Source organism: Neolamprologus brichardi, chromosome 14, assembly GCF_056152115.1.
Source record: "Neolamprologus brichardi isolate AB-2024 chromosome 14, ASM5615211v1, whole genome shotgun sequence".
In the NCBI taxonomy this organism is placed as follows: domain Eukaryota; kingdom Metazoa; phylum Chordata; class Actinopteri; order Cichliformes; family Cichlidae; genus Neolamprologus; species Neolamprologus brichardi.
The window spans coordinates 39,280,195-39,306,575 of NC_142117.1; the positions used below are offsets into that span (position 1 = coordinate 39,280,195).

The following is a 26,381-nucleotide window of genomic DNA, read 5'->3' on the forward strand; positions in this document are numbered from 1 at the left end:
TGCCAAAAAGCGATTGCTCATATTTAAAGTGCTATAAGTAACTTGTTGGGCTATAATATGTTAAACATATGTCAAATGCATCCCTTATGGATGACATAAAGTCATCTTGAGCCACAAACAACATTCGTGTAACAAGATAGAAGCCGCAATCAGTTTTTGGCAGTGACTTTTATATAACCTTTATTTATGCAGTAAAAAAAAATCTCATTAACATTAAAAATGTATTTTGTAAGTGTAAGTTGCCCAACAGGACAGCAGAAATGGCAGCAAACATTACAATAGTTCTGTAAAAATATTTTAAGTGGGGATAAAGGACCGGATTGGTTATAATGTAAGTACAAGTTGTAAAGATACTTAAAAAACAGATAGTTTTTTAATTCTTTATGTAACCCCTTTGTATCCCCTGTTCACCGAAGTCTATTTACGAACATACGTAAAGATATTACACAGAAAAAATACACAGAAACACTGGAAATCAGTTTTTGGCAGACAATCACTTTTTGGCACAACACCGGCTCTGGAGGACTCAGGGGTCCGTGAGCAGTGGTTATTATTATTGTTATTGTTATTATTATTACGACTATTTGGGGTCTGTGTCGTCTACTGTTCTGTCCACGTTTGAATGTAGAGTGCGTGTGTCTGCTTCTCTCTCTCCCCCCGGTCCTCGGGGCTGTTGACGGAAGCGCGCGTCGTGGGAGAGGCGTGTCCGGGCGACTGTCGTCATCGGGAATCCCTCTTTGCTGTTGCAGCTGATTACCTGACCAGCTGGTGGTAATCATCCCTCCAGGCTAGGAAGAGGTACTTAACCTGGACTCGCGGCGACAGTCGACGTGGGATTATTACTCCGAACTGGTATAGTCCGTGCGAGCAGTGTGAGCTTGTTATTCGGCGAGCGTGTGGCTAACGGTGGATTTTCCTTCTTCCTCCAGGAGGGGCGAGCGGAGAAGCGAGTTGGGGAGCGCACACACTAAGGGAGTTACAACACGGAACGCACTGGGAGCAAGGGACGAGCACGATTGGAAAATTGCACTTTTGAGTGATTTGTTGGACTTGCCTGTCTGTTTCACTGTAAATAAACGCACTGTGTTTCTGTGAAGAAGAACCGCGCCTGAGTCCCTCTTTTCCGTGACAAATAGGCTACAGTGATGATAATGTTTTCTATTTTATTCCTATTGCTGCAGGGCTTAATATAAACACACAGGAGACAGACCAATTTCATAGATTGTAACTCATGCTATATGATGCTAAACTCAGCCAATTAAATACTTTAGTCAGAGCTTGTGTAAAAAAAAAACAAAAAAAAAAACCTGTGAGGGGATGGATGCAAAAATAACAGAAGGGTAGAATTTGAGATGGTTTGTGAAATGTAGTTCATGTAAAACGTGAGCTCTGAGATTAGCGTGACTCTTTTACAACCAAAGCATCAACTAAAAACATCAGAAAAAAACTTCACGATGTTTGAGTGAGAAAATAGGTGAAGCTTTTCGGAAATGCTGTAGTGAAAGCGGACTTCTTGGGGTCCATCTGCTAATTTTGTCTTTGCTAATATCACCGCTCAACAGGAGGCCAAAATCACCCTCACACTCCCTGTGGCAGGTCCAACTTTACAAAAGGTAAAGAGATAAAGAGAAAATTATTTTCTCTTTATCTCAGAGTGTACTTTCACAAATATAATATAATGTAATGTAATATAAGATAAGATAATAATAAATAAATAATAAATTCCAGGCTTTAAACTGTTTAACCACAGAAGAAAACACGTTGGTTGGTTTCCAAAGTAGTAATTTGTGCAAACATCAGTTAAAACAATGAGCCACAATGTGAGAATAAAGGCATAACTTACCTTTTGCAATGTGGGTTATTTATAGTGCAATGGTAAAAAAAAAAAAAAAAAAAAAAAAACATTAATCACTAGTCACACCTAAAGCACAGCCTGAGCCAGTCTGGTTGTCTGATCTATGAGTGGTGAAAAAAATGTGCCTGTAAATCTGAAGGAGAAGGTGGATGCTGATGTAACACTGGTTGTTCTCTGGAAGTGACATTTGTCACTTTGATTTTGAGATAACGTTGTACAGTTCAAAAGGCTGATGAGCATCACCTATACACATTAGGGCTGCCACGATTAGTCGACTAGTCACGATTACGTCGGCTATCAAAATCGTCGCGACTGATTTAATAGTCGACGCGTCGTTTGAAGCTTTGTAAGATCCCAAAAGACGCAGGAATAAGTAGTAGGATTTAAGAGTGTAATAACGGATTGAAACAGAAGATGGCAGCACTGCATGTACAAGGATGCCACTCGCCACTTCAAAATGTTATTGTTTGCCTTTTTTTAGTATTTTATTTGTTCCTGAGTAAATCGGTTTGGCTGAGATTAAAGTTATAGTTTTTACACAGCTGAATAAACCTCAAGCAGACAGCTGATTATCAGAAGTGTCAGACGCTGGAGAATTTACTCCGGTGTCCTGTTATATTTTAGATAGCAAGGAGTTTATTAAACTTCACCGAAACAATCTGCAAATTTCATTAAAATTTAATAAACTATCATCTTGTCTTTATTTTTAGTTAGCACCTTAAACACTTAAAGCTGTAAGCTAATGATAGTTATATAAGAGCAGATGCTGCTGGTGCAATAAGCTGTACGTTTTATGTCCAATGGATGATGATCTGATTAGTTGACTATCAAAATAATCGTTTGTGGCAGCCCTAATGCACATAAAGCTACAACATGAAATACAGAAAAAAGTGTAGCATGATTACATCAGGATTAATCCAAATATTATCCAAGAATGCATCTTGTAATATGCATTATTTAAATTATATAATTATAGCATTTTTGTCATGTATCTTTTGTGGTGACCCAAGCTGCTATCATCTGCTTCCTTCTTAAAACCAAAGTTTGTAAGTTAATAAGTTACCATTCTTGATGTAAACTGACACGCATCACTTATTGTGCTTGTCCTAAACATAAATAAAATAATTTACCACAATCTTGGGGAGCAGCTCTTCTATTTCACAGGTGTGACAGAACGACCTGACCATGATGGACCCAACAGCATTTCCTTTGACAATTTTTTAAAATTTAGCATTCGTGTCATCCACCTCCACAGACACAGGATTAACTCCTGCGGAAGAAAGCAGGAGAGGCAGAGGGAATCTGTTCGGGCCCACTGCCTGGATTGCTTTGGCCAACCAAGAACTCATGGACAATTTAACAGAAGAAAAAATCTCCTCCACTTTGCATTCCCCACCAGCTGGAGGCTCAGGTGAGTCATCTCAGTCTCCCTTGTCAGCTGGGGGCTCAGGTAAGCCGCTCCAGCCTCCTCCATTGTTAGTTGGGGACTCAGAGGACTTCATGCCGTCGGGAGCAGCCAAGCCACATCCTACATGGCCTGCACCTGCCAAGCTACTTCCTACAACTACACACTGACTGTGTGTAGTACCTGTTGCAGCACTTGGAGGATGCATTGGCAGTTAGTGTCTGAATCAGTGCAACCTGTAGATGCTTGCAGAAAGTCTGCTTGTTGCTGGATGTTTGAGCGTGTGACATAAACATAAATCTGACCTACTCTCTCTCTCTGCAGTTCGTCGCAGACGGTATTAAAGGGGCTAAGCTAAAAGAGTTCCTGACTCATGAGCTTTCTAAGGATGGTCATGCCGGTGTGGAGGTGCGTGTGACTTTAATCGGGACTAAATCATCATCCTGGCTACAAGGTGAGCAGTCGGCTAGGTTGCCAAAAAGTAACAACTCAGAATTGAAGAAGTTGTTACATCTCCAGAAGATCGGATTGAGTGTTTAGAAACTAAACAAATATGGAAGCTTAAAATGAGTCTCTGCTGTAAAGTGGATATGGCATTACTTTGGCAGGGCGAGTACGCATGTAAACACTGTTGGTCCATTTGTAAGACACAGAGTGTGTGTTAACAGTGGTCTGTGCATTTGTTATTTTTGGCCATTTTTAAAGACAAACATATTTTAAGCTTGACAAAAGAAAGCTTACATTAAAGGGCATCCTAGAAATCAGTCCTGATCATTTCCCTTTGGTAGATGCCAATGTTAGTTTTTAAACATGCCATATACATCTCCCTCAATGTAAACTCAGTGTGCTTATCAAAAGAGAAACTTCAACTATGTAGCTCTATGTTGTCTCAGCTTTGTGTCTGTGTGTGGAAAGATTAAAAATATTTTTTTTAATAACCATGTAGTTTAAGCCTAACCGTCTCGCCATCTTTAGGATCAAGACTGTTCTTGGAGACAAGGGTAGTCGGATCAGACAGCTGATCGCTGAGGTCAAGAGGAGGTTCCCCGAAGACAGCGTGGTGGTAGGAAACAAAAACATACAAATAATTCGTATTTTAAGCTCACGTGGCCGCACTTGCTAAGCCTCGCTGTCGGCCTTTATAAGTGTTCCGTAAGTCATTTATATCGCCGTGTAAATTCATTTGGTAATAAACATAAGAAACACGCAAACTGATGCTCATCGCATCTGCTCAAAGAACTACATTTCCCTGAGCATGCCAGGGACGGACCGTCACCGGAAGTCAGCCTTTAGCTATAAATCCATTTCCGCATCCTGTGCGGGTCCTTTCCTGTCTACGGCCCATTGGAAGATGGCGGTGCAAATCTCCAAGAAGAGGAAGGTTAGCCCCCGTTTTACTCACAAACACGTTGCATTTCTTTAAAAATGGACTCACGCTGGATTTGATGTGGTCATTTGGTGGCCGTCCTGGTATCAGATGTGCCCGCTTGGGTTCAATCATGAGCGGATGAATCCAGATGCCGTCGGCGCTGTGACCTCCTCATTTGGCTAGCTAACATGGCTCTGAGCACCGAGGCCGGGCTCAGTTACACACTGGTTGAAGTGTCTGACTTAAACACGACTTTAATGCCCGCTTTAAATCCTAATATGCGAAAAGACTTAGCTGAACTCTCATTTAAAGGTTGTTTGTGTCTGAGTCCAGGTTTTCGGAGGTGTTAGCTTCACAGCCGTATTAATATAGAGCCAGAGACACAAACTCCCTCCTTAATGCTGCTAATTCACTGAGAAACGTGGTTAATGAGACGTATGTACAGTTAGAACTGTTCGGGTTAAATGTGGAGTCAGCACGGGGTTCATTTTAGTGAATTGTTCAAGGACATATTAATTTGAATTGGGAAGAATTTCACAGTAAAGCATGAGACATGTGGCAGCCTGCGTTTAAGCACTGAAGCCAGGCAAGCTGAAGTAAGCGGATGATACAAATACAGCCTGTTTAAAAACTGCAGAGCGATGAGATCCTGCTCGTTTTGTGTTCAGCACTCACTCTGAATGTGACTGTGCTCTCTGTTGAAGTGAATCCTGCTGTGGTTTGAATGCCACTCTTCATGGGTAGTTAGGAACTTCAAATAAGTGTGAGCAGTGTTAGCTTCAAGCTAGCCCGTTTTAAAGGGTCAAACCCATTCATTAATTTTCTGCAGCTGTATTTTATTATCTGTGTGTTTCGGGGCCACAGCAGATGCATCAGTGTGTTGTACCTGTTGCAGCACTTGAAGGATGCATTGGCAGTTGGTGTGTGAGTCTGTGCAGCCTGTAGATGCTGGCAGAAAGTCTGCTTGGTGCTGGATGTTTGAGTGTTTCATGAACATGAAGCTTAACTGTTCTCTGTCCACAGTTCGTCGCAGACGGTATCTTCAAGGCCGAGCTGAATGAGTTCCTGACTCGTGAGCTTGCTGAGGATGGTTACTCCGGTGTGGAGGTGCGCGTGACTCCAACCAGGACTGAGATCATCATCCTGGCCACAAGGTGAGCAGTCGGCTAGTAGGAACCCAGTGAGTAAAGTGCAAAGGCTTCTGATTTTAAATGGTCAGGTGTTCCTCCAGTGATGAGAACCAGGCTGGTCGCTGGTTCAGATCCACGGCTAGGTTGCTTGCCCATCGCCCCTTTTTCATTAGTACCTACTCGGGTTGATTACCTTGTATGCTTGCTGTCATAGCAGTGCCTCTCAATGTAGCGCAACGCAATTAATGTCACATGAACGCTACAGCAAAGGTGGATGTTGAAGCGAATATATACCTGCTGCTCGGTCTGTTGCATCTCGTTGCACTCGTGGGAACACAGCGTTGTTTTTGTAGCCATTCCTTTCGTTCCCAAGTTTCAAAAATGGCGGCTTTGATTTTTGTGAACGAGACGCTCTGATGCTTCAGTTGGCGCTATTGATTAGCCAATTGGTGGCAACAGGTACTATGAACCTAATGGGAAAATGAGTCTCTACTGTAAAGTGGATATGCCATTACTTTGGCAGTGCACATATGCATGTAAACACTGTTGGTCCATTTGTAAGACACAGTGTGTTAACAGTGGTCTGAGCATTTGTTATTTTTGGCCATTTTTTAAAGACAAACATATTTTTGAGAAAAAATATGTTTGAGAAAATAAAAGCTTACATTAGAAGACATCTTAGAAGTCAGTCCTGATCATTTCCCTTTGGTAAATGCAGATGTTGGTTTTTAAATATGCATTAAGATCACTGGTAAAATTACATCCAGTGTTAGTTTTGTTTATATAGCTCATCTTTCTTCCATGTAAACTCGGTGTTCTTATCTAAAGAGATAAATACTTCAGCTGTGTAGCTCTATGTTGTCTCAGCTTTGTGCCGGTGTTTGTAAAGATCCAGGTTTTGTTTTGTTATTTTTACCCATGTGGTTTAACTCTAATCATCTCGCCATCTTTAGGACCCAGAATGTTCTTGGAGAGAAGGGTCGTCGGATCAGAGAGCTGACCGCTGTGGTCCAGAAGAGGTTTGGCTTCCCCGAGGGCAGCGTGGAGGTAGGAAACCAAAAAATAAGACTAAGAAGTGTTTTAAGCTCACTGTCGGATGTATTTTAGTATCAAATAATCCCTCAGTGGAGACAAATCGGAACAAATATCTAAAGGTTTTGAGTTGGGGGGGGTGAAATTGCTGGTTTGCCACAAAAATGTAAACATATTGAATTTGAAAATGGGTTTTTTTAAAGTCCTGTTTTGTTTTTTGTTTAAAATATTAAACTTTGCCAACAGCACTTTACAATAATATCATCCTGGTAGGAACCCAGTGAGTAAAGTGCGAAGGCTTCTGATTTTAAACGCTCAGGTGTTCCTCCAGTGATGAGACGGAGCAGGACTCGTCCTAATATTTACTTTAGTTCAAATCTTTATTCCTAAAACTTTCAAGTAATAAAAAGCAACAGACTACAAAAACATATTTGTAACTCATAAAGTAACTTAAAGTTTCTTATTATTGTTATTATTTATATTAATTATAGAATAAAATGGAACAGAACAGCCTTTTATTGTCATTGGTCTTGTACAATGAAATTGTGGATGCTGGACCAACTGTGGAGGAATAAAAATATAAATAAATTAATAAAAATATAATTAGTGTCACTGCTGCAGATTTCACCTGCTCTGCCTTTATAATGTGAGGGAGTGGACCTGTCTACCTCCTGAAGTTTGGTGTGTTTTGTTCTGATTTATATTTCCATGTTTGAAGATGAACACATAAATAAATCTGGTGGTTTTTGGAAAATTGCTTTGGTAATGAACATAACGAACCCGCAAAATCATGCTCGTCGCATCTGCTCAGAGAACTACGTTTCCGTGACCATGCCAGGGACGGACCGTCACCGGCAACCAGCTATAGCTATAAATCCATTCCCGCGTCCTCTGCTGGTCCTTTCCTGTCTAAGGCCCGTTGGAAGATGGCGGTGCAGATCTGAAAGAACAGGGTCAGCACTGTTTTATCCCCGTTTTACTCACAAACATGTGGAAGCCTTTAAAAATGGGCTCACACTGGATGGGGTATAAACATTTGGTGGCCTCCCGCCATCATTTGTGCCCGTCTGGGTTCAATACTGAGCGGATGAATCCAGATCCTGTCTGTGCTGCGACTGCTTCATTTGGCTAACATGGCTCTGAGCAGCGAGGCCGGTGCCTCTTTCCATGTTTTCCATATTTCCAGGTTGTTGATTGTCATGTCTAGTTTTCCATGTTCTTTGTCCTCCGCGTGTAGTAATTTAGTTCCTCCAAGTTTAGTTATCATCAGTATCGTCTTAGTTTCCTTCCTTTTGTTTTGAGAGCTTGGTACGTTTTTTTTATTCAGTCACAATAAACGAGTCTTTTGTCTAACACACCACGCCTTCAAGTGTCTGCATTTGGACCCACACCAAGCACCAGCCTTCCCAGCTGTGACAGTGACCTGACCATGATGACCCAGCAGCGTTTCTTTGACAATATTGTTGAATTTGGCATTCGACCAAGGATTCTTGGACTATTGACCGAAGGAGACAGAGTACTTTGTTATGGCCACGATCTCCACTTCCCAGCTCCCTGCGACTTCCCTGCCACGAGGTCCAGCCACGTCTCAGCCAGAGGACTTTGCGACATCTGGCCCTGCCCAGCCACGCCGAGGGCTGCCACCAGCCAATCCCGCACCTGCCAAGCCTCGCCACCATCGCTGACCTTGTGGTCGGCCCCCAGATTGTTTTGCCAGTTACATCGACCTCCCGGTTGACCCCCTGAATTGTATTTATTTTCCAGTCTTGTGCTCGTTTTTTGAAAATGATTATCTGCTCAAAGAACTACATTTCCACGAGCATGCCAGGGACGGTCCGTCACCGGAAGCCAACCTTTCGCTATAAATGTGTAAGACTAATCAGTGTTTTAAGCTCACTGTTGGATGGTTTTTAGTACGGAAAGTAATTTGTCAGTGGTGAGGTGTATCTGAACAAATGTTTGAAGGTTTCAGAGTTTGAAAAATAAATACATTTGTCTGCAAAAATGTAAAAATATGGAATTTTAAACTGTTTAGAGGTCGTTTGTTTGTTTACAATATTAACACTTTACAGTAATCTCATCCTGGTGGAAACCCAGTGAGTAAAGTGCAAAGGCTTCTGATGTTAGACAGTCAGATTTCCCTTCAGTGATGATACGATGACGAGACGGAGCAGGACTCGGTCTCGCTCTGCTGGTCGCTGGTTCAGATCCACGTTCTGTGGTCCTGCTCCAGCACCTCAGAGCAGGAAGTCCTTTCCATGTGAAGACACAGAGGCATTTGTCTGAGAAGGGTCGAGGCATCAGGACTGTGCTGCAGACGGTGCAGGAAACCTGCAGTCCATCGTTACACATTAGGTTTGATCCCGGTGTTCGTCTGTAATACTGAAATGTCCTTCCTCTTTCTTTTAGCTGTACGCTGAGAAAGTTGCCACTCGTGGTCTGTGTGCCATCGCTCAGGCTGAGTCTCTGCGCTACAAACTGCTGGGAGGCCTGGCTGTTCGTAGGTAAGCATGTCTGGATTTCTTTAATTTAACTAAATTATTTTTGTTACAAATTTCATCAGACTGGTGTGATTTAAACAGTTAATGACTCCACAGGGTTAACTTCCACCTTAGAAATGTTTTCTGCCATTGAGTAATATGTAATGTACGTTTACACATGAGCTCTTTACGTCAACACAATCTTGTTCTTAATGAATGAATATTAACTTTAGTTTCACCGTTATGATCGTCTTTGTGTTTTGTCCTTTAACACAAAGATATTTTATTAACTTTTCTCAACCTTATCCGTCCTAACATGACATCTTAAGCTCTAAATACATCTCTGCACACAGTTTAATGTTTGGATGTTTTTCTCAAGTCAATTATTTATGAGCGTATTCTGCTCATGGCACATCTCTTAGCATGTTGGACCCAACCCAAAGTATGGAATTTGATCGTAATCTAGAAGAGTAAACATTAAAATGCTGTCAGAGGTTAAATTAGTAGGAAACACCCTGTCATAAAAAACCTCATGTGTACTTTGAGGGTGGAGCCTGTGTTCTGTGTGTCGGTTTCTGTCCCTTCGGTGATGATACGATGACGAGTCGGAACAGGACTCATCCTGGTTCTGCTGGTCGCCGGTTCAGAATCACGTTCTGTGGTTCTGCTCCGGTTCCTCAGAGCAGGGGGTTCTTTCCAGGTGAAGACATTGAGGCATTTGTCTGAGAAGGGTCAAAGCACGCTTTAATGAAGCTCACTGATGGAGGAGGCGTCTCCTCCTCGTGGCATGTTTTACCGATTTAAAACCTGAAGACCTCCAACTGAACCCACCATGTAGAAAATTGATGAATCATTTCAATCACAGTGAAAGTTTCCTGAGAGAGAATCTTGCAGTACTTTGGATCCACTGATCGATTAGCTGCTAACGCTGTTTTATCACTCTGCTTTTTCAGGGCTTGCTATGGCGTTCTGAGGTTCATCATGGAAAGTGGCGCCAAGGGCTGCGAAGTCGTCGTGTCCGGCAAGCTGAGGGGTCAGAGGGCCAAGTCCATGAAGTTTGTGGACGGTCTGATGATCCACAGCGGAGACCCCGTCAACTACTACGTCGACACAGCCGTCCGCCACGTGCTGCTGAGGCAGGGTGAGCGCAGCTCGGCCACATGCGGCCAAATCAAACTGCCATCGCGTTGTTTTGGTGGCACTGATGTGTTTCTTTAATGTTCTCAGGTGTGCTGGGCATCAAGGTGAAGATCATGCTGCCCTGGGACCCCAGCGGTAAGATCGGCCCCAAGAAGCCCCTGCCTGACCACGTCAGCATCGTGGAGCCCAAGGAGGAGACCCTGCCCACCACACCAATGTCTGAGCAGAAGGGGGCCAAGCCAGAGGTGCCCGTCATGCCCCAGGGAGCACCTGTACCCACTGCATAAGAGGGTAAGAGACAGGAGGGTTTTATTTGACTGCTGCAGGGCCTTCACAAGGCAATGATAGATCCTGCCCTGCTGCTAACCTAAGAGAGAAATACAAAAATTAGTTCTTCTGCAGTAAAATTGGAGGTTCCTGTGAATTCTGATGAGTAGATCCATTAAAGTCTTGCTACAGTGGAGCTTCAGCAGGTTTAAATTAGGACATTTTAGCCATTCGGGTCCGTTCGGGTGACGCTGTTGCTGTCCTGATAATATATCACAAAATAATCTGGATCCAGTGATTTAACACGCTGTGGTGTTGTACGGTCTCACGCGGCTCCCTTCGGTGATGATACGATGACGAGTCGGAACGGGACTCATTCCGGTTCTGCTGGTCGCTGGTTCAGAATCACGTTCTGTGGTTCTGCTCCGGTTCCTCAGAGCAGGGGGTTCTTTTCAGTTGAAGACATCGAGGCATTTGTCTGAGAAGGGTTTCAGCTCACAAACACAAACCGTGACACTTTTACAGGACACCAAAAACAGTCTTTTAGGAACTCACAGAAACTGAGGTCAACAATTTGAGCTCAGGATTCAGTTTACTGATTTCTGAAACTGGGTTTAATTCTGTTTTTTTTCTCTTTGCAGGTTTTCAGTCGTCACACCAGATGGAAGCAAAGCCCTTTGATTTTTGTGTACAAAAACAATAAAATTTGGAAAATACACTTAAAACAATAAGTGGATTTATTTAACTGCCTGTAGGTTTCATGTGGAGTGGGAAAACTGAGGGAAAAGTTTACAATTTTCCCAACCGGCTCATCTTCAAAACATGTCAAAGTGCTCAGAAGATTATGAGCCGACCTCTTAAACACAATGTAATGTTTTTTTTCCTGGTGTGTGGGAGCTGCAGGTTTATATTTATATGGTAGAGAAAAGTCAAAGTAATGTCCCCGTGGAGGACACAGGATGTGAAATCTAATATTCTATTCAAAATAGTGAAAATCTAAAACTTGCTATGGCGCCCCCTGGTGGGTGGAAGCTGGAATTTACACGTAAAGTAAGCTTCAAAATTTGGACATTGTACATGCAGACTGTTGGTTTTAAAATATGTTTCAGCATTTAGTGCACAGCTGGTTGTCAAACTGTGGTGCTGGTCCCGCTGGTGGGACACGAACCACCAGGTAAGGAATATGAATTAAGGTGAAATTGATGCTCACCTTGAAAGTAAATAAATCAGGACTTTTGTTGTGTGTGTCAATGACTGATTGAAAATTGAGGAGCGTGAGAAGAACTGCGTCAGTGTGGAAACCAATGAGTACAAGACTGATGTTCACAGCTTCACGGAGAAAAGTGAGTCAGCTGAGTAATGCCCCTTTAGGGTTACGTCTTGACGTCAGAAGGAAAGATGTGTCACTCTGCTCCATTTTCTGGTGCAACAAACGTGGCGTGTGTGTGGCAGCCTACAGTAAACGTGACTATATCACACCATCCATACAACTTTACACTGAATAAATATATTTTAGAAATATACGGGTATAAATAAACGAATAGTTATCAGTCTGCGCATGCGCGCTTCCCCCGTTTCAGGGTAAATTAAAAAGTTTGAGAAGAAAGGGAATCGTGTTGCAGCCGAGTGATCCATCTCGGCACTGAAGAAGGTCCGGGTTAGGCCACGCCCCCTGGTTGCTACCTGTAGAAAAATGTAACAGGTGAGCTCCCAGCTCCCACCCGGACCACCGCTGAAGACAAGATGAGTCTGCCGGACTACAAATCAACAGAAAAACCGCCTTCGTCCGCGGCTCCGGTAAGACTGCAGCCCTCGGTGCGATCGTTTGGAAGTTTGGTGGAGCTGAAGGAAATCCTCCACCTGCTCGGGGGCTGAACAGGTGGATGCAGGTGTAGCCAGACAACAGATTATAACTTTTTCCAAAGTGAAACAGGGCAGATGTTTGCTGTGCTGCTGTTTCACGGCATTTTAATCTCAACAGTTTTTCAGAGACGCGTTAAAGGGCGCTCTGAGTCACAGGAATCAAACTTCCAACTTCGAGGAAGTTTCGTCTCAAATGTTCCCAAAACCTTTCCTGCCGTTTTAGGATTAAGGGGAACACCGTTTAACTTCTCTGTGCATGTAAAGGCGGAGCCGACGCAGCGAGCGGTGGGATTTCACCGATTTACTGAAGTGTTGCTGTACTTTCAGTTTAGCAGTACTTTACTTGAGGAAGAAGGAAAACGCTGTCATTCATTGGCAGCTACGGTCGGTTCCTTTACGTGTAAATGAGGCGCTGATACAAAGCAGTGTTACAGCCACAGCTCGGTCATAAAACCGTTTATAAGGCATAATCATCAGATTATAGAGGCAATGTTTGTGAATACTGCAGTCAGGAATGAGAATATTTCCAGAGAATATTTTTAATTTAGATGCTTAACACCATGAAATGTTGTCTCTGCATTGGTTTGGTTTTAACGCTTCTTTATAATATTCAAAGTGTTGTGCGCATTTTTCTTCCAGTTTTTCTCCAATAAGAGTACAGTATCAGAGAAATGTACTGTAAGTATCACAGGTAAGACAGTAAAAAGTGACGCATCGCTGTGTAAGCAGCATTTTACAGCTGAAGCTGTGGAGCTGTTTACACTGTGGGTCTGTCCCGGCTCACAGCGGTGAGCCTGTAGGGCTGATCTAACATGTCTGCATGTCCATGCATCTATTTTCTGCATTTTCTTATCTTTTATGGTCATGTGATAAACAAATAGGTGTTTATTTGTACTCAAAGAGCTGCCATTTGTTAGAAATAGGCTTAGTTTAGGGAAAAAATGTTTCCGCCAAAAGCTCACACGACAAATCTAAGAAATTATAAATTTATATGAGAAAGAAAAATGGAAACTTTTAACACGTAACACGTTGTTTTTTTCTATCTTTTATTTGATTTCTAAGAGCAATAAAAAAAAAAAAACTTTTTTCCACACATACTTACATGCAGGCTAAATGTCCGCGCGCACAGTAACACGGGACTTTTAAGCATATTATGTGGCACAATTAAAATAATTTAAAGAAAACAAACAACAGCAAAATGTTACAATGTTTTTGTACGTGGTGATTGTTTGTTTTTGTCTAATCTTTGTAAAATCTGTTGAAATCTGACGTTTTTATATGTGAATCCTTCCTCTGAATTTAGTGGTATCAGGTAAAAACTGCAATATATTTCAAATCTACACTGTTTTCATTAATTTTATATTTTTTAAATGAATATATAATAAATAAATAAACATGTGAAAGGCGTTATCCATAATTGTAATGTTAGTCGTGTGAGGCCGCCCTGACAGGCTGCTTGTGTTGACAGACCATGAAGGAATGCAGTCTTATCTACCTGTGCAAATCATTAAGTGGGTGATTCATGCTGCCTGACAGCCTTGCAGAGCTACACACAGTCTGTGCGTTCAGGTATTTATTTAGCTTTGTCTGTGTGCAGATCTGAAGAAATCACAGACAAAAATACTCCTTAAACTCAAGTGAAAATCCTTGTTGTCAGGAATGATCAACATTTAAACTGTATGTAAAGTAAAATGAGCACAAGGGGAGGAAAAACTACAAGATGAATATGGATCATCCACAGGAGATGTCTTAGGAAATTCTTCTAATAAATATGATTAATTTTAAGACTGTAATTAGTTGTGTTGCAGATTTTGCAAACTAAATTGATACTTTAAATTGATCTATTATTGCTTATGTAAGATTATGACTTTCACTCACAATAATAAGATAAAAGCTGCTTAAACTTTTGATTTATAATCGTCTGTACTTGAGCACGAGGCTGCACATGAGCCTGAAAATGATGCCCAGTGTTTAAACACTGTAACTGTTCCTGCAGTCATTGGGTGCACTCTGCAGAAACCTAAATATCGTCTTTTTCCTCAGAACTTTCATGTTGTGCAGTTAAATGTCGGGGGTCACCTGTACACCACCACTCTGAGCACGCTCAGGAAGCACCCCGACTCCAAGCTGGCGGAGATCTTCAGCGGACCGCCCAAACTGCGTGCTGACACACAGGGACGCTACTTCATCGACCGCGATGGGTCACACTTTGGAGCCATCCTGGAGTTCCTGAGATCAGAACAGCTGCCCAAGGAGAACATCCAGGAGGTCCGACTTATCACGATGTAGCTCTGCTCGTATAAAGCTCCATATCTTTACTTCCTGATTCTACTAGACTGGCTTTGGATGAGTCACAATTCAAAATAATCCTTTTTTGTATTTACTGGGCTTTGGCGCCACTGGCACAAACTGTTTTAACTCCTCCTCCTTTAATTAAGCTTTCTTCTGATTGGTTGCGCCTGCAAACCTGTTAGACAGGGATGATTATTAGGACTGTCCTCACACTGTTTGGCCATGTTTAATATGAACATCCACAAGTTTACTTTAAAGAAGTTCTTAATAGTTTTCAAGTATTTGAGCTATAAATATAAAACCAGTTTAAAAAACAGGGGGTGTGCCCTGCTGCCAAAATGAATTTTAAGTTTGCAACTCGTGTTTCTGCAGGTTCATAAGGAGGCGATCCACTACAACATCAAACCGCTGATCAAACTCTTGGAGGAGACTCCTCGGCTGTTTGGAGAGCTGGTGGGAAGGCAGCAGTTCCTCTCCAGAGTCCCGCACTACAAGGAAAACATCGAGGTGAGCTGCACTCACACCAATAATCCACTGTTTGTAGTTTACACTCCTACTTTGGAATTCACGCAACTTCACATTTCCACTTTTTGAATGATCGTTTTGAATTTGTCCTCCAGGTTCTGATTCGTATCGCCAGGGCCGAGGCCATCGCCGCACGCTACTCCTACATCACCATCTGCGTGCTGAGGACGGAGGAGGATTTGGGCTTCTATGATAATGCCATTAACAGCTTGGACGCGGCTAAGGAGTCGGTGGTGACGTTCGGGCCGTGGAAGGCCGCCCCGTTGGTCGAAGATCTGCTGGACTGTGTAAAGATGGACATCGAGAGCCAGGGCTACAGGGTGAGCATCCAGCCTCACGCCGTGCAGCACAGCTTCCTGTCCAGGAGCTACAGGAACTACTTTCATCAACTCACATTCACCTGGTGGTGATGAGACGGCTGAACAAAACTTGACACCGTGCATACTCTTTCTTTAAAAAAATTACAGACTGCACTTTGTTATGTTTTTGTTATAGAGCCACACTAAAGCAAAGGCTCAGTAAAGCATCAGTATATCATTAATTTCAAAGGTACTGACTTCCTGAAAGATGGAGAAAAAAAGAGGGCTTGTAGCTTCTGCTTGTGATGAGTGAAGTGCATCTTTCCTAGTAGCCAGCAGGGGGCGACTTCTCAGTTTTCAGAAGTCCAGCTGACCTCAGGGGACACTTCAGTGATGAGTTTGGGGTTTTACTCTCCAGCTTTCAGTCTTGTTTACTAGGACATGATGATATGTTTTAATCATTGTCTCTGTTAGTGTCAGCCTTGTGATTCTCATCTGCCGTGTTTGTCAGTCAGAGCCACGCCTCACCGTTTTTTCCTTTTCAAACTTGATATTTTTATTTAAACAATAAATGTTCAGCTCAAGGCTTCACAGCAGGACCTGAATAATCAGTGGGTGATGTTGCATTATGGCTATGTTAATGTTTCATGTACAGTCTGTGGGTTTAAGCGCCTGCTGCCAAGCAAAGATTTCTATCTTTTAATTCATTTCAGCTGCTTATAAATATAAATGTTGGTTCATATTCAGTGCTGTGTTGAACAAACACTAACTACTCTATTATTAAATCTTCTTGTCCACCCACAGGTCTCAGTAGTAACTTGTTTAATTAGACGGTATCGTCCACACGTGAAACTCATCCTACTGTTGTTACTGTAGTGGCAATTCCTTTTGTTTGACAAACCAAACATCCCACAATTAAAAGTCCACGAGCCACTGCTGCACTGAGATACTATTTCGTACGCAGGCAAAAGAAGTCCACAGTCCAAACTTGAAAGTTGCGTTTTTATGGTTTATTTTATCCAGTTTGGCAATAACAAGATCCATTTTTTTGTTGCTTCTCCTGCTCTGGTAAAAAACCATAGGCCCACCCCAGTGCATGCTGGTCCTCTACCAGTCTCTTTATTTATAGAAACAAAAATGGCCCTACAGCTCTTACTGACTAATTTAACAAAGTAACATCAAACAAACATTGAAACAAAATATTAACCGACAAATAAACTTGTAAATAAACCCCAAAATATAAGTAAACTAACAACAAACTTTAACTAATTTCAAAATAAGAAAAAATAAGAACAAATAGCTCCAACAGTTACTGTAACATGAGCCATACAGCTTCTTGCGTACGATTTGACGCAAATAATAAAAAGCAATTACAACATTTAATCAAACAAAATGTCTGAATTTAGTTTTTCACATATTTCCTAAATATTTGGAAATATGTGAAAATGATAACTCCACAGTTATGTGACATTTAAATTTAAAGAAATGTAAAGGTAGCTTTAATGTATCTAAAAATTATACCTTTTGTCTTCTAGCGTGAAAATAGATGCACACGAAAATAAAACTCAGTTTCTGTTGGTCAGATTTCTTTCTTTTTCTTCAATCAAACCTAAATACCACAGAGAGAAAAGTAGTGTGATCGAAAACAATCCACAGGACAGCAGCCACGTATGTCTCCTACATTTACAGCACAAATGATCTTCGAGTGAACACAAAGACGTTTAGAAAGGCAAACAGCTACAAGCCTCTAAAAATCACTCTGTTGTATATTAAGCAAAACTGGGAATCAGCCTCACAAATATCAGAGGACAGCTGGTGGGGAATATGTGAGTCTCAGGCTACCACAAATTCAAGGTCCTTAAGAGAGTTTGGTTGGAAAAATGTTGTGAGATTCTTTATCACTCCTAAACTCACAGCTCGGCAAACAGGCTCACAGAGCCAGGGCCTGTGTTGGAGAGGTTGTGGTACCCCCCCATGGCAAACCATTTTCACGTCTTCTGGGCCTGCCCAAGGATCCAGCCATATCGGGGGGAAGTGGCCATTGAGATAAATAAAATAATTGGGATAAAAATAGACTATTCATTTGATACATTGTTTCTTGGCAATTTACCTAAGGCGCTTCCACATAAAGATAATTATTTATTGAAAATACTTTTGACTAGCAGCAGAAAGGCCGTAACCCGAAGGTGGCTAAAGGCAGACCCTCCAACTCGGGCCCAGTGGGATAGTGGAAGAAATTTTTGGAATGGAAAGACCTACCTTTGACTTGAGCTTGAGAAATTCAAGAAGCTCTGGGAAAAATGGATTGTGTACTCCCTTTGTACTGAACAATTGAATATTACCATGATGTAAGTAGATGCTAATGTTGGGAATGTGTATGTCCTCCATGCTGACCTAAAGTTTTGTATTCTCATACTGTAAATTAATAAGTAAAAGTTATTAAAAAAAAGAAAAGAAAGAAAGGCAAACAGCTGTGAAGTGGGTCAGGTTTGTTTGTGCCCTGCAGAAAATCAGCCGTGTAGTAGAACTGGATCAAAAGAAACAAAATCAGTTTTTCTTTTTTGTTGACCAAGTGTACCAAAGAGTTTCTTGTTTCTCCAATTTAATTGAGAAATCAGTGTTTGTTTGTTTTTAACCTAAATTGATCAAGGGGCCTAATTAAGACAGATTTTGGATTTGGTCACTTGGCCACATGATTTTATACAAATCCAGAGTGATGGTTTCTTTCTTAAAAGGCAACATGTCCACTGATCCTGGGCGTTAACTGTCTTGTCATTCAGTCCTTAGCGTGTTGCTGTGTTAGACTCTCTAACCAAAGGTTGGTCATTTAGTATAAACTTCATACGCTGTAGCCGGGGAAGTTAAGCTAGTGACGAAAAAAAGAGCGTCACACACACGACAACCAAGCATTTCACAACCCAGTTTAAGAGAACTAAAAAGGTCATTAAAAAAAAAGAACAAGCGTCCTGACAGAAAGCAGAGCAGTGTTCACCACAGAGCAGGGCACAGCATCCATCAGCTGTCTCACTTTCATGTCAGACCACATCCTTTGTGATCAGAGTGACTAAACGGCAGCAAACAGCGGTTACAGGGGCCGATTGTGCAGCTCGGAGGCCACAGATAAGAAAAGATCTGGGGTCGTCTCCACGAGCAGCCCGTGAGTGTCCTGCTGGTGTGTCTTCCACAACATTAACCTAGATTTGTTAACGTGATAAGATTACAGACAATCTTCAGTTTTCATCTAAAGGAAGTTCAAAGGAAAAAACAAAACGAACAAGTAGCACTGCTGCACACTGAGCGTGACAGGGAGCATTTAATAAAGTCCCAACAACTAAGTTGGTCCACAAATATTTGGTGAATTCATGAGTGAATGTTTGGTCGCTGAAAAGCCAGATGGCAGGATGTCTTCTAAACATCAGACTGTTAGCAGCTGACGAGCTCTTCTTGGAGAATTTCTTTGAATTTTAGCTCAAGTGCAGGATGACGCGCAAAGAGAAAAAAGGTTTGCTGAGGTATTAAGTCAAAGCAAGATTTCTTCCCTTGTTCAAAGAAAGAGGAGGGGTGGACACGTATACAGTATTTTCACCACAATGACACAATTGCACTTCCTCACAAAAGCCCCTGAGGATGAAATATTGCACAAGATTTCACACCCTGGATCTCATTATAAGAAAAGTGTTGCTGACAATTCAAAAAACTCAAAAAACAACATTTTTGTTTGTGTTTAACACAAACACCGTTACCAGCTCTGAGTGTGTGCAGACATCTTTTTATTCTTTGTTGTTTCACAAAACACGACACCTGTGATCAGTCCAGCAGCACTGTTTGACTGGATCATTTGAGCAAAGCATAAGAGTGCAGTTAACAAGTCCTCTAATCCTGCTTTAAAGCCACAGGGCAGGCACCTTCAGGCAGGCACCAGTAGCAGAAATAAACTGAGCAAATCTAAATTAAAAATAAATATCAATATAAAGATCGATTACTTAGAATTATGTTATTGTGTTGGCGTTTATTTCACTAAAACTTTGGATGTCTAAAGTGGAAAATATCAGAAGAAGTTTGAAAACCACTGACTGAAACCACACACTGTAAAAGAGATGAACGCAGCTGCTGTATCACACACTGGTCTGGCCTGTGCGTCCGAAGCTTCAGTGTTTGCATTTTGCCTTCTGACATGTTCGTTTTTCAATGTTGAGATGGAAGCTTTGAGTGCAAAGACCCAGCTGGGTTTTCAGTACAAGGATCCTTGTGCTCGTTTGTGTTCCTACCTGTTTTTTGTAACCACACAGACCCTGCAGAGAATTTAAGCTACAGTCCACCGTCCGTCCGCCTTTGATTATAAAGCACTTTAAAACAACTACAGCTCACACAAAGGGCTGTGCATTGAAACTAAACAACATAATAAGATATAAATAAAACCATAAAAAAGATTCAAGCAGACACAAACGTCTGGGATGATTTGTGTCTCACAGGAAACCAAATTATGTGTCAGATAATTCTATTAAAACGCTCCAGAACGAACCAGCACCATAAACATGGTGGAGAGGTCCAGTTTAGTGACGCCAGTCTGGCTCCTAAAAATTGGTTAGTGACCACTTAACAACCACCGGTCATCAAGCAAGCAGGCAAGTTATTTATATAGCACTTTCAGATCAGCCCCCAGCTGAACACAAAGTGCTGTACACTTCAATGATACACTGAACATGTTAAAAAATAAGATGATTATTAAAATGACATTTAAAATAATAAAATTAGCACAAATAGCAAAAACAATAATAAAATAGTATAAAAATGATGATGAGAATTACATTTAAAACAATAAAATCAGGGTCAGACTGTGTCATAAGCCAAGGAGTAAAAATGGGTTTTAAGACGTGTTTTAAGAGTGGACAGTGAAGGGGCCTCTCTAATGTGCTGGGAAAGATTGTTCCACAGATTAGGAGCAGCAATAGAGAAGGCCCTGGGAAAAATGAGCATCCTAACTGGATGTGACTGGTTGCTGGAGACGGCTGTGACGTCAAATGCTAAAGCTTAATTCGTGCAGGTCTGCAGACCAGTCAGTGACCCACCAGTAAGCACCAGGTGGTTGTTGTCATTGAGTAAAACTCCTTGTAAAACGCTTTACTGCACGCTGCTGCACCGAAAGCCTTTTTGCACTGCAGGTTTCTACAGTCAGCCGTAGTTTGTATGGAAGACGCTGACTTGTCTGCAAACAGTCACCGACTGCAGGCCACTCTGCAGCGAGTCTGTGACTGCAGCACAAACTGGAAACAGAGACCCTCGAATCATGTTGGCACAACTTGTACTTTGAAGTTGTTCGTGGACAAATCTGCGTCTTCACTGCAAATGCATAGCCGCAGCAATCTGCCGCTAACTGAAACGATCGCAAGGAAGTTTTGGGTGTGGCACCCTGTTTGTAACTGAGACAGCCACCAACCTCCTGCAACCACTCATCATTTTTCCCTGGTTACTGGAGATTACCAGGGAGTTGCTGTCCAGTCTAGGCCTGTGTCACTACAGCTGTATGTAACAGTATTTTAGATTTGATTCTCTTAAAAACATACAAGGTACTGTGAAAATCCTTTCACATGGTATCCAAATATGTATGTTTGCAGTTTGGAGTAAAATGCAGAAGCAGCACAGGTCTGATGGGCAGGGACAGCAGGAGCTTTGATGTGGTTTAAAGAAATAGAAAAAGCTCGTTATAAGCACAGAAACGAGGTTTCACACATTAACACATTTTACTGACTGTGTTTGTGATGGAAAACATTTAACACGTCGTGCTGAATACCTGTGAGGCTGATGTGAGCGTCCTGTTTAGTTTGGGGTAACACAGGAAATGAAGGCAGCAGTCTAGAAAGAGCTGAGGCAGCAGCGACGAGAACAAAACGCGCTGCGGTGTTGAAACACAAACATGATGAGAGTCCTGCTGCTCGCCAGTCTTCTCCTGACAGGTACAGATTGTTGTTGGTTTGATTCTTAGCTACAGAGGTTTCTCCTTTTTTGAGATTTGTATTATTTAAAAGCTCTTTTAAATGTAAATGATCACGTGTCTGATGAAGACACACGGAAAGAAGTTTTGCTTCATTTCAATTAATTAACCAATATTAACCAATACAGCCTTCGTTCGAACAAAATCATACAATTGATTGTCCCAAAAATCAGAACAGAAATGGGGGAAAAGGCTTTTAAATACGCTGCCCCTGCTTCCTGGAATAATCTGCAGAAGGAACTGAAATTATCAGACTTGGTTACCTTAGAGTTTAAGTCTTAAAGGAACGAGAGAACAGCTCTTTTACTGTGATTGTTTTTAATGTACTCTTAATTTGATCTGTTATTGTATATTTTACACATGTTGGTGTGGGATATTGTATTTGTTTTAAATGTTATATACCTGTGTGGTATGTGACTGTTGTCGCCATGATGCCAGGTCTCTCTTGGAAATGAGATTTTTAATCTCAATGAGATTTTTAACCTGGAAAAATAAAGGATTAATAAAAAATGACTTTTACTTTTTTATCTAATCTTTTTTTTAGGATCCATTTATCCAATCGTTTTAATATTCAGAACCGATTATGATTAAAAATGAAATCTGAAACACAGACCTCACGAAGGCAAAGCTTTTATCTCCACACAGGGTTTGTGTGACTGGTTGTTTGATTGTTTGCAGCTTTACTCAAAAATAGATTTGCATGAAAAATCTACAGGAGGTGAAAAAGTCTCCCAACTTGTGAGAAAGTGAGAAATTGTCTTAATTTTCTCAAAAAAATTTAATTTTTAAATTAAAAACTTCAAACATTTTGAGAGACTCACACGTGGAGGGAACTTTTAGTCTGTAACTTAATTAAAATTTACATTTAAAAGATTAAAAACGTCATTTTATTCATTGGTATTTGTTATCCTATTTACAACTCTGACTTTTAGGTTTCCACGTCTGTTCCTAATGTTTGATGCAGATCTGTAGTTCTGAACTGCAGCCGAACAATTTATTGACTTTTTTTGGGGGGGGGGGGGTTTGTGTTTTCCTTCTTTGTTTTTTTGTCATATAATTTTTTTTTAAATCTCTCATTTCAAATACATCCAACAGGGCGGCTGCCTGTATAAAGGTGATTATAGACACAGGGGGAAATCGTTGGTATGCAATTTGGCCTCATGCAGGGAGTTCTCTGTCCTTTCAGTCTTTAAGTCTTAAAAATGTGCAAACAGCACAAGCAGGAAAGTCTTTCTTTAAACTGCTTTTTTTTCCTTAAAATGAAAGTTACAGACTACAAAGTTGGACTGTGCTGTAAGAAAATATTAAAGAGCACAGATGTTTGAATATTACTGCATACTAAATTGCTCCTTTTAGATCTTTCATGTCTTTCATGAAGGTTTTATCAGATTTGTTTAAATAAAAAATCTCTTGTTGACAGGTGCGAGGTGCAAAAAGGACGTGTTTGTGTACAGCACAGTTGGAGGAGACGCTCTTCTTCCATGTATGGTGTCCTCAGACTGCTCCGCCATCTCCTGGACCTTCTTTAACAAAGGCACGGAAGTGCGGTTCGTCCACGAGGTCGTCAATGGGAAGGTGACGGCCGAGTCAGACAAATCCGGCCGTATGACCTTCACATCCAACTGCTCCATCAGCCTCCGCAGCCTCAGGGTGCGGGACGCTGGATCCTACGTCTGCCTGAGGAACGACCAGCCTGTCACTGACGTTTACCTCTCCCTCCTCACAATCTCGTCTTTCTCCACCTTCACCGACCTCCAGCCTGGAGGAATCCTCTCCCTGACCTGCATCTTCTTCACTTATTATGACGCAGGGAGCTGCAAGTCATACTCAAAGAGCGTGTTCGGCCTGAGCTGGGTGGATGAGGACGGGAGAAAGCTGCCCAACAGCAGCAGGTTGGTTTTTTAGGTCATTTTATTTCTGTTAATCATAAAGACCATTACTATAAATAACCCATAACACATGTTGTGCTGTGTTGCAATAAATGTTTTCTTTATTGTAATCATCTTAATAGATAACAATATTTTTATTTTAATCATTTAAAAACAGCTAATACCATTAAATATAAAATACGAGAAAAAGTAAAAGATTTATTTATTCTTTATCTAAGGAGGAAAATATTTCCTGTTATTAAAAAAAATCTAAATTGGGAGAGTATCTGAGCAGAATTTAGATAGATTCAATTCAATTCAATTCAATTCAATTCAATTCAATTTTATTTATATAGCGCCAAATCACAACAAAAGTCACCTCAAGGCGCTTCATAGATACAGAGAAAAACCCAACAATCATATGACCCCCTATGAGCAGCACTTTGGCGACAGTGGGAAGGAAAAACTCCCTTTTAACAGGAAGAAACCTCCAGCAGAACCAGGCTCAGGGAGGGGCGGGGCCATCTGCTGTGATTGGTTGGGGTGAGAGAAGGAAGACAGGATAAAGACATGCTGTGGAAGAGAGACAGAGATTAATAACAGATATGATTCAATGCAGAGAGGTCTATTAATACATAGATGAGGTTCTAATACAGACACATACACACAGCAAAATACACAAAATGAGTATATGAGAGAAAGACTGAATAAAAAAAACAACAACCAGAATTATAAACTTATATTTTACATTATAAAAGAAAATGTAAGTCAAATTAAATTATTGTCTCAGACCAAAACTAAAAGCAGAAATGTTCAGGTGAACACTGCCTGGTGATGAACGACAGCTGTGTGATGTTTCTCTGTGCAGGTACAACCTGACCAGCCACACTCGCTGCAACATCACTCTGGTGACAAAACTCCAGAAGGACGACAACAACAGGAGGTGGAGGTGTCTGGTGAACACCACAGAGAACAGCAGAGCCGTGTTTCTGGACTTCAGGTCTGCCTTTTTGTTCCAAAATAATGATGACGACAGCCTGAATCCTTCGGTCACGGCGATGTGTCAGGTGAAGCTGCCCATCAGCCGCATCGTGCTCTGTGTGGCCCTCCCGATCATGGTGACCATAGTGGCATTCTTCACGTGGAAGTCGGACCGCGAGAGGGCCAAAGCATCAGCAGAATCCTTCATGCTCCACGAGATCAACTGACCGTCCATCACTGCAGGATTTTTGTCCTATTTTCACTTCTCTGGCCCCTTTTCAATCATCACATCCTCATGGATCCTGTATGAGAATACTACTACAGTTATGTTGCAGTATTGTATTATTAATGGCATATTTTATTAATAATTTGTGGAAAATTTTAATGCAAAAAAAGGTTCTTGTTGTTTTTTAGTTCTTTGTTTGTTTGGTTTTTACTGCTGAAATGTGGAAAAGACGTCGCCTGGATGCGATGTGTTGCTATGTTACGTTGTTTTAAAGCCTGTATAAATCTTTCAGCATTGATGGGACATTTCCAGATGTGCAAGCCGTCGGACCAGGGGCATAATCAGACCCAACCAATATAACCCCCCAATAAAATTCTGAATTATCTTGCATAAATAGGCTGTTGGTTTTCTTTACTGATTTCAGGTATTACCAGCAAAATAGCTGCATGTTTAATCATCTGGGAATTTACCCAGATTTATTTATCTATTTAGACAGAGATCTTGACCCCCATTGGTAAACATTATTCTGAAAAGTTTCCACAATTTGTAGACACAGTTTTTTGGAGCTTGGTGAACCTCTGTCCATCCTCTCTTTTTATACCTGGTCATGTTACTGACCTGTTGTTAATTAACACAGTTAGCTGTGAAATGTCCTCCAGTTGATGCTTTTTAGTACCACTTACTTTTACTGTTGTCCCAACTTTTCTCAGAGTTGTCGCTGCCGTCAAATTCAAAATGAGCTAATGTTTTATAGTAAAATATTTCCCTTTAAACATTTTTAATGTTTTGGTGTTGTATGTTGAATAAAATGTTGGTTTATGAGATCTGAAAATAATTGCATTGTGTTTTAGTTACAAACTTTGTTGACATTGGGGTTGTAATTGTCTGAAATTGCTAAAAGTGTGCGAAGATGCAAGGTCATAGCTTCACTGCATTACACAGCTACAAAGTATTACAAAGCTAAAACAAATAGTAGATCATCCAAATATCATTACTCACATTTGCTTAAATAGAAAAATAGTAAATACGTGCAGTGATTCACTGAAATATGCATATATACAAAACAACTAGGAACAACAAGAGTACAATTCTAACAAGTCTGAAAAGTCCATATTTGGTATGATCACCTTTATTCATCAGCACAGCTGTCTTGTAATTTCTATAAGTGGTCTTCAGGAATAATCCTCCAGACTTCTTTAAAGCTCTTCTTTGGATGTCAGCTGCTGTTTCTTCTGGTCTCTATCAAGATGATCTCACACTGCTACAGTGATGCTGAGTCTTTCCAGATGGTATTGGATTCCAAGTTCCCCAACATCACAGGATCCAGACCACAACAGAGCCTCTTGTAGAGACCCTCTGCTGTACCTCTCTTGACCTCCATCTGTCAAATTTCCTCCAAATGTTAGAGACACACCGCACATTATGTTGAAATGTGCCTAATTGTAGCTAAGTGCCTAAAGAATAAACTTAAAATAGCTTCTTTTGCTAAGTTGCCTGTTACGTGTAGACATAATACTGGTTTCTCCCTTGACTTAGAGGCTGTCTTATGTTTGAAGAGGTGAAAATGTGTTTAGTGAAAAAGAAAGAAAATATTTTTTGTATATTAAATCTGACACAAACCTATAAAAATAAACAAAATGAAAGTATATATACATAT

General features: G+C 41.1%; 3 protein-coding genes and 3 non-coding genes across 6 annotated transcripts; all 6 read left to right on the top strand.

The window, feature by feature from the left end:
* The first annotated feature begins 4,515 nt into the window (after positions 1–4,515).
* Positions 4,516–11,409, top strand: rps3 (ribosomal protein S3). Its single transcript, XM_006801238.3, has 7 exons — positions 4,516–4,641; positions 5,653–5,783; positions 6,713–6,806; positions 9,201–9,295; positions 10,225–10,412; positions 10,499–10,702; positions 11,320–11,409. Exons 1-6 carry the CDS (start codon positions 4,516–4,518, stop codon positions 10,696–10,698), a joined length of 834 nt encoding a protein of 277 aa, XP_006801301.3. The 3' UTR covers positions 10,699–10,702; positions 11,320–11,409.
* Positions 8,933–9,082, top strand: LOC118454948 (small nucleolar RNA SNORD15). The gene has a single exon (XR_004843967.1). It is a non-coding gene; the product is annotated as a small nucleolar RNA SNORD15 (small nucleolar RNA).
* On the top strand, positions 9,853–10,002 carry LOC118454947 (small nucleolar RNA SNORD15). Its single transcript, XR_004843966.1, has one exon. It is a non-coding gene; the product is annotated as a small nucleolar RNA SNORD15 (small nucleolar RNA).
* On the top strand, positions 11,016–11,165 carry LOC118454952 (small nucleolar RNA SNORD15). Its single transcript, XR_004843971.2, has one exon. It is a non-coding gene; the product is annotated as a small nucleolar RNA SNORD15 (small nucleolar RNA).
* A 910-nt stretch (positions 11,410–12,319) lies between the features above and the next one.
* On the top strand, positions 12,320–16,552 carry kctd14 (potassium channel tetramerization domain containing 14). Its single transcript, XM_087851764.1, has 4 exons — positions 12,320–12,475; positions 14,585–14,809; positions 15,206–15,340; positions 15,454–16,552. Exons 1-4 carry the CDS (start codon positions 12,422–12,424, stop codon positions 15,766–15,768), a joined length of 729 nt encoding a protein of 242 aa, XP_087707890.1. The 5' UTR covers positions 12,320–12,421; the 3' UTR covers positions 15,769–16,552.
* Positions 16,553–21,491: 4,939 nt separating this feature from the next.
* Positions 21,492–25,317, top strand: LOC102798427 (uncharacterized). Its single transcript, XM_087851765.1, has 3 exons — positions 21,492–21,611; positions 23,070–23,541; positions 24,386–25,317. Exons 1-3 carry the CDS (start codon positions 21,572–21,574, stop codon positions 24,723–24,725), a joined length of 852 nt encoding a protein of 283 aa, XP_087707891.1. The 5' UTR covers positions 21,492–21,571; the 3' UTR covers positions 24,726–25,317.
* Positions 25,318–26,381: the final 1,064 nt, after the last annotated feature.

Bases quoted from the DNA above. Each gene is read 5' to 3' on its own strand.
- rps3 (XM_006801238.3), top strand. From the start codon at position 4,516: ATGCCAGGGACGGACCGTCACCGGAAGTCAGCCTTTAGCTATAAATCC. The intron at 9,296-10,224 runs GTAAGCATGTCT...CTGCTTTTTCAG, and splicing joins GGAGGCCTGGCTGTTCGTAG to GGCTTGCTATGGCGTTCTGA. The intron at 10,413-10,498 runs GTGAGCGCAGCT...TAATGTTCTCAG, and splicing joins CCACGTGCTGCTGAGGCAGG to GTGTGCTGGGCATCAAGGTG.
- kctd14 (XM_087851764.1), top strand. From the start codon at position 12,422: ATGAGTCTGCCGGACTACAAATCAACAGAAAAACCGCCTTCGTCCGCG. The intron at 14,810-15,205 runs GTCCGACTTATC...GTGTTTCTGCAG, and splicing joins CCAAGGAGAACATCCAGGAG to GTTCATAAGGAGGCGATCCA. The intron at 15,341-15,453 runs GTGAGCTGCACT...TTTGTCCTCCAG, and splicing joins ACTACAAGGAAAACATCGAG to GTTCTGATTCGTATCGCCAG.
- LOC102798427 (XM_087851765.1), top strand. From the start codon at position 21,572: ATGATGAGAGTCCTGCTGCTCGCCAGTCTTCTCCTGACAG. The intron at 21,612-23,069 runs GTACAGATTGTT...TCTTGTTGACAG, and splicing joins CGCCAGTCTTCTCCTGACAG to GTGCGAGGTGCAAAAAGGAC. The intron at 23,542-24,385 runs GTTGGTTTTTTA...TTCTCTGTGCAG, and splicing joins AAGCTGCCCAACAGCAGCAG to GTACAACCTGACCAGCCACA.